Here is a 6,726-nt window from a genome sequence, read left to right as displayed (position 1 = left end):
TAAAGTCCGAATATGGTAAAGAAATGGACAAATGTTGCATCAGTTATGTTTAGAAACTGCTATAGGGTAACGCTGATTTGATGACAGTTACGGACAAGAGTGAAATCTTTTCGCAAACACGGAGCTTGATCACCTTTCTACTCCTGAACAACTCAAAACTATGTGTACATTCTACTTAGCAGTTAATGAGCTAGTTAGCCGAACGCAGCCATTTCTCCTTCTTTAAAATAAAATTAAGAGCAACAAAAATAATAATAACTGAATTGAAAAGGTAAACAGAGTGTAATAATATAACTTTTTGTTGATGAATAATGTCTCATACACTCCGGCGTTTGGAAGCAATAGTGAACTAATTGAGATTTGTAAGAGAGTGAATTTCAAAAGTAGAAACGACCTACAACATTCTAAAATTTTTTGAATGATTTCAAACAGAGTAATAGTTGAGCTTATCTTTTAAACAGTGTGAGAAAATGTAATAGTTATGCCATTGTCGGAATGGAAGCAACACGGTGACAGTGGAATCAACGGAGGTTGAAATGTTTATGTCTCGCTTTTTAATAATATTCTAAAGCCAAGATCGCAAAAATATTTCTTTATTCAAAACAACCGGTTTCGACAGAGTCTGCTGTCATCTTCGGGCCTTAAAACTCATTTTGTTACGAAACGTGTTGATTTTAAGTTGGACCTCACGCCATATTGTCATGTGGATAAGAAACAGCACATTGTAAAAGATTTGTCATAACAAAATATTTAAAAACAATGTTCTTCATGTCTTTAAATATTTTAGTTATGACAGACCTTTTATAACGTGCTGTTTTTTATCCACGTGACAACTTGGCCTGAGGTCTAACTTAAAATGAACACATTTCATAACAAATAGATGTGTGAAGACCTGAAGATGAAACCAAAGTCTGTCGAAACCGGTTGTTTTAAATAAAAAAATATTTATGCGGTCTTGGCTTTAGAATGTTTTTAGCAAGTAATACAGATCTCTCCTTCTGTCTCTCAAAAATGAGAAAATCCTGTTTCGCTTGTATGCCTTCTGGACTCGGAACGAGTATTATCACTATATGATAGTGAAACTTAGGCGAATAGTGTGAATGTCATAACAAACTGAAAGACAGTGTTATTAAGGAAGGTACAGTGTCACACGAGTACTGCTTAGGGCCCTAAGAATATATTTTTCAGAAGCTCTAATGAAAATGTATCGTGGTACTCCTTACTAATGATATAGCCACCACATAATCCAAGTAAGAATATTTCTTTTGGCACATTACATTACACATCAGCCGCTGTTACTTTTGGTTCACTTCTGCTTTCGAATTCATCCTGAAGATATAAATTATCAGCAATGATTTTTCGTAATGATTTGGAAGCACACCTGGAATGTTTTTCCTGCATAGGATAGCTGCAGAACTGAAAGCACGGTTTTCGTCAAATTTTACCGCAAAACTACGCGCGCAGAGACAATAACTGGGAGAAGAAGCTGCGTACAAACGCATCGGATCTATCTAGTCCATTTATCCGAGCGTGTGTCCTAGAAAAGGACTCTCGTTTGGCGATGTGACACAAATCGAAGCAAAGACACACATACACACTCGTTCACAACTATTCAGCGAAATTGCCACGATTCGTAAGCGTGGTGTTTGAATATGGAACACGAGAACGCCAGTGTCAGTCCGGCCTGGCGTGAGGAACGCGAGCGAAGCCGCAGCAACAGGGACGCCCGTCAGACGGCCGTGACCTTGAAGCTGCCGGTGAAGGCGGCGCCGGCGGCGCCTGTGGCGGGGGCGGCGCTGCCGGGGCGGCGGGGGGCGGCGACGACGTAGCAGACGGCCCTGTCGCGGCTGCCCAGGACGCTGGCGACGACGGCAGCGCCGGGGACGACGGAGGCGGCGGGGGCGGCGGCGGGCGCCGGGGGCGGCGGTCAGACGTAGGCTGCGGCGGTGGCGGGCGCCGAGGACGTGCCGCTCGACGTGGCCTGCGTCACCGTCGTCTCGGCGCCGCGCGGCAGCAGCGGCACTGGGTTCGAGTTGTTGGACGTCGGCACCGAGTAGCCCATCTTGTACTTCTGCGCCATCCGAGTACACAGTCCGTACCTGCAATAGCCGATTTTTTTTGGTACTCTTTCCCTTCGGGAGGCCTTACACTGCTGGCCATTATAGCTCCAATACCAGCAATGATAGAGGATAACCAAGTATCATTTATTATAAGCATACAGCAGAATAGCAAGCATTGGCTAGTGGTGGTCATGTACTAACAAGTTACAGCACACTGTAAATATCGCACTAAAATTATGCCATTTGTCTTCGAATGCGAGCTGGAAGTAAATTGGAACGATCACGTACATAATATTTCGGGGGAACAAAATCAAAGGCTGCGAACAATTAGAGAAAGCAACAGGTCTACTAAAAAGGCTGCATACACTAAGCTTGTCCGCCCTCTTCTGGAGTACTGCTGTGTGGTATGCATCTGCATAAGATATTATTTAGGTAGGACATCGAGAAACTTCATAGAAGGGCAGCTCGTTTTTTCATTTTATCCATACTGTATGAGAGATTGTGGTTGTGAATTTTAATGTTATAAAATATATCGGCTCAACCACTTGTTTATAGTGTAAAACACTAAGATTGACGCTTTTCGGAAGTCAAGTTTCCATCATCAGGATGATAAAAAGTAAAAGAACCTGTTAAAACTCACTAAAATTGAACATACACCAGGCACAATAAAATTGATAGTAAAATTAAAACATCGTGGCTACTTCCCTTGTTGCAGCCGTGTCTTCCAAGGTGCATCTCCACATTACTTTACTTTACTTTACACGTGGCTAAGGCCTTATCGACCATACACCTGCTCTACGAGCCTCTTCCAATTATTTCTATCCAGGGAAATTGTTGTCCAATCAGAGTTGATGCCCATCCTAGCTGCATCTTCCCGGATATTCTCCATCCACCTAATTCGAGGTCTTCCTCTTCTTCTCTTTCCTTCTAATTTCTTAGTGGATGCTATTTTGGGTAGTCTGTTCTCCGGCATCCTTGCTACATGACCAGCCCAGTTCAGTCTTCTCTTCTTTAACATTTCCACAATGGTACTATGTTTGTACAGCTCCCGTAGTTCTTCATTTTTCCTTATCCTCCACTCCATGACATTTTCATCGAAGATTGGTCCAAATATTTTTCTTAGTATTTTTCTTTCAAATATCAACAGTTTTTCTTCATCTTTTTTCCTGAATGTAATAGCTTCACATAGTCGTCAAAATATAAAAAACTCTAAAATGGTTTTGTTTTTTATATTTTGACGACTATGTGGAGATGAACCTTGTAAGACACGGCTGCAACAAGGGAAGTACCCCCGATTTTAATTTTATTATGAATTTTATTGTGCCTGGTGTATGTTCCATTTTAGCGAGTTTTAACAGGTTCTTTTACTTTTTATCATTCTGATGATGGAAGCTTGACTTCCGAAACGAGTCAATCTTAGTGTTTTACACTATAAACAAGTGGTTGAGCCGATGTATTTTATAACATTGCAGCTCGTTTTGTATTAACGCGAAATAGGGGAGAGAGAGTGTCACTGACATGATATTCTAATTGCGGTGGCAGTCATTAAAATAAAGGCGATTTTCGTCTTGAGAGGATCTTGTCATGAAATTTCAGTCACCAGCTTCGTCCTCAGGGTGGGAAAATATTTTGTTGGGCCCCATCTCCATAGGAAGGAATGGTCGTCATAAATGTTCGTTTTTGCCGTGCGCTGTTCGAGAGTGGAACGGTAGAGAAATAGCTTACAGGTGGCTCGATGAACCCTCTGCTATGCACTTAGTTGTGAAGTCCAGAGTAATCAGGTAGATATAGATGTAGACGTTTAAAATACGCCATTTCTTTTCGAATGTGAGTCGGAAAACGCACAAAAATTGCATCATCTCTCTTCGAATGCCTGATAACTAAAAGTAAAACGGACGAAAATATGTTTTGTAACGCTCTCTCCGCGATAACTAGCAACACGTGTCGAGTGCTGGAATGAAGGTCAACCTTCTACGATCAACTCAGAGGAAGGACACAGCTCTCTGTTTCCGACTGAGCGTGGTCCGATGTGACGTCATCCTCCTCAGCACTGAGGGTGCTACGCTGCACACGGCATCAGGGCAGTATTTTTCTTTGAAAGTGTGTGTAAAGCATTGTGCAACTAATATGGCGAAATCTATAGATGATCTTCTCCAGCAAAACTTTGGAGCAAAACGTGAGAGTTTCAAGTTGCTGGAATATTTCACCTGAGTAGACCGTCGGAAAAGGTAAAAAGTTCTCTAAATATTTGTGAGTAGAGTATGAGGGATTTTTCAGCAGCATTTGACAAGTAGGTACTGTGGTGCAGTCGTCAAGTGCGTGAACTAGCAGGTCTTCGGCTCGGGTTCGAATCCTGCTACTGCCATCAATTTTTTCATTTTATTTTATTCTTCGTAATGTTAAGCTGTTAATTTCAATATCTGAATACATTTAAGCGGTTGAGTTTATACACTGCCGAAAAAATCAGTCCATATGGAAAGACGACGTCGATTTTGACCAGTCACAGCATATGCCACCTGGGGGATAGTAGATGTACTGATAATAGTTTCAACGTCGCCCGCCGACAGATAGCGTAGTGGCATGGATAGATACCAGAGCGCCATCTGTGTCTACCCTTTATTTAGGAATGCTCACAACCAGAAGTCTCAGTGTGGTACGAACGTGCGAAGCAAATAGGTAACCATGCCATGGAGATACGCTTCTTACAGTCAACTGAGCTATTTTGATAGGGGTCAAATTGTTGACTTCCGAGAAGCGGGATGGTCCTTTCGGAGAATCGTCACAAAAGTTGGACACGCTGCATCAGTCGTGCAACGATGCTGGCATCAGTGCCCACGTGAACATTCTCACATTCGGAGACAAGGTTCTGGACATGCAAACCAGCGCAGACGCCCGCCAGGGTCTTCGTATTGTAAGCGCAGTAATGATAGATCTTGTAGCTACTACAGCAGAGATAAGAGGGCTTATGGGCCGAGACATGTAAACGCGGAATTGTTGCGAACCAGTTGTTAGGACTGGGACTACGGGGGTGCACACCTCTAGCCCTTTTTACACTCACGCAATATCATCAACGTGAACGGATCAACTGGTGCCGTCAGAGGATCACTTGGCAAATGGAATGGCGCTGTGATCTTCAGCGATGAAATTACATTCTGCCTGCATGCAAGTGATGGTCGTCTGCGCATACGACGTATACCTGGTGAGGCTCTCTCGTAGAGTGCATTCGTCCAAGACACAGGCAAGCTTGGCATAACGTATCGAAGGACAGAATTCGCTATCAGTACGGTCGACTCGATGCCAGAGTCAGCGCCTGCATTGTCGCCCGTGGAGGCTACGCCACGTACTAATTGGGGTGTTGAGGCATATGTTGATATCTGATACTTCAGAAGCGCTTGTGCTATTGATCTGTAAATGTTATCATTTCATGTACTCCAAATGCACTTTTGCAACGACCTCTAAAAGAGTGTACTAATTTTTTTGTCGGCAATGTATGTTTGAAATTAATATATTGAATTTAGTTACAATTATCACCCTTGTAAATCGTAAGGCTATAGGTGGTGGTAAAAAGGGCGAGTATACGGAGCAATTTAGTAGGAAAGTGTACGAAAAGAGTTGGATCTGAGGACGTGATGTTCACATTGCACTGTATTGCTTTTCGTGTTTGTTGTTCGGAAACTGTGATGCGAGGGATACAGAGGGAGTGAAAGATCTAGGACACAATATAATAACAATAATAATAATAATAATAATAAAACGTAGCGGAAATAATAAACATGTTATCAGTATACTTGATGTACAGCATTAGGTACAGTTACGAGGGTCAATCCAAAAGAAATTCACACTATTTTTTTTAAAAAATCCATCTTTTATTCTACATGTTTGAAACTTTTACAGTGTGTAGATACATCCTTTAGGAACAATATTTTCATTTCACCACATAATTTCCATCCCTCTCAACTGCCTTACGCCATTTTGGAACCAGCGCCTGTATACCCTAACGGTAAAATTCGGGACCAACCTGTTGGAGCCACTGTTTGGCAGCGTGCACATGGGAGTCATCATCTTCAAACCTTGTTCCACGAAGAGAGTCTTTCAGTTTCCCAAAGAGATGATAGTCACGTGGAGTCAGGTCAGGACTGTAAGGCGGGTGTTTCAATGTTGTCCATCCTAGTTTTGTGATCTCTTCCATGGTTTTTTGACTGACATGTGGCCGTGCATTGTCGTGCAACAGCAGAACATCCTGCTTTTGTCGATGTGGTCGAACACGACTCAGTCGAGCTTGAAGTTTCTTCAGTGTCGTCACATATGCATCAGAATTTATGGTGGTTCCACTTGGCATGATGTCGACAAGCAAGAGTCCTTCGGAATAGAAAAACACTGTAGCCATAAATTTTCCAGCAGAAGGTGTGGTTTTGAATTTTTTTTCTTGGGTGAATTTGCATGATGCCACTCCATTGATTGCCTTTTCGTCTCTGGTGAAAAATGATGGAGCTATGTTTCATCATCTGTCACAATTCTTCCAAGAAATTCATCTCCACCATTCTAGTACTGTTCCAAAAGTTCGCTGCATACCGTTTTTCTTGTTTCTTTGTGAGCCACTGTCAACATTCTGGGAACCCACCTGGCGCAAACCTTTTTTTAACGTCAACACTTTCAGTATTCTGCA

General features: G+C 42.4%; 1 protein-coding gene across 1 annotated transcript in view; it reads right to left on the bottom strand.

Moving 5' to 3' along the window:
• Nucleotides 1-1,278: 1,278 nt before the first annotated feature.
• Nucleotides 1,279-6,726, bottom strand: part of LOC124595971 (thyrotropin receptor-like) — a gene marked incomplete at its 5' end in the record, with an annotated part of 363,740 nt that continues 358,292 nt past the window's right edge. The window contains 2 exons of the mRNA XM_047134913.1: nt 1,279-1,381; nt 2,010-2,099. Coding sequence (XP_046990869.1) covers nt 1,279-1,381; nt 2,010-2,099 — 193 coding nt within the window. The remainder of the gene's footprint in view (nt 1,382-2,009; nt 2,100-6,726) is intronic.

The sequence above is a fragment of the Schistocerca americana genome, chromosome 1, assembly GCF_021461395.2.
Source record: "Schistocerca americana isolate TAMUIC-IGC-003095 chromosome 1, iqSchAmer2.1, whole genome shotgun sequence".
Classification (NCBI taxonomy): Eukaryota; Metazoa; Arthropoda; class Insecta; order Orthoptera; family Acrididae; genus Schistocerca; species Schistocerca americana.
The sequence above is the reverse complement of the archived record's forward strand: the minus strand, read 5'-3'. Positions and strand labels throughout refer to the sequence as shown.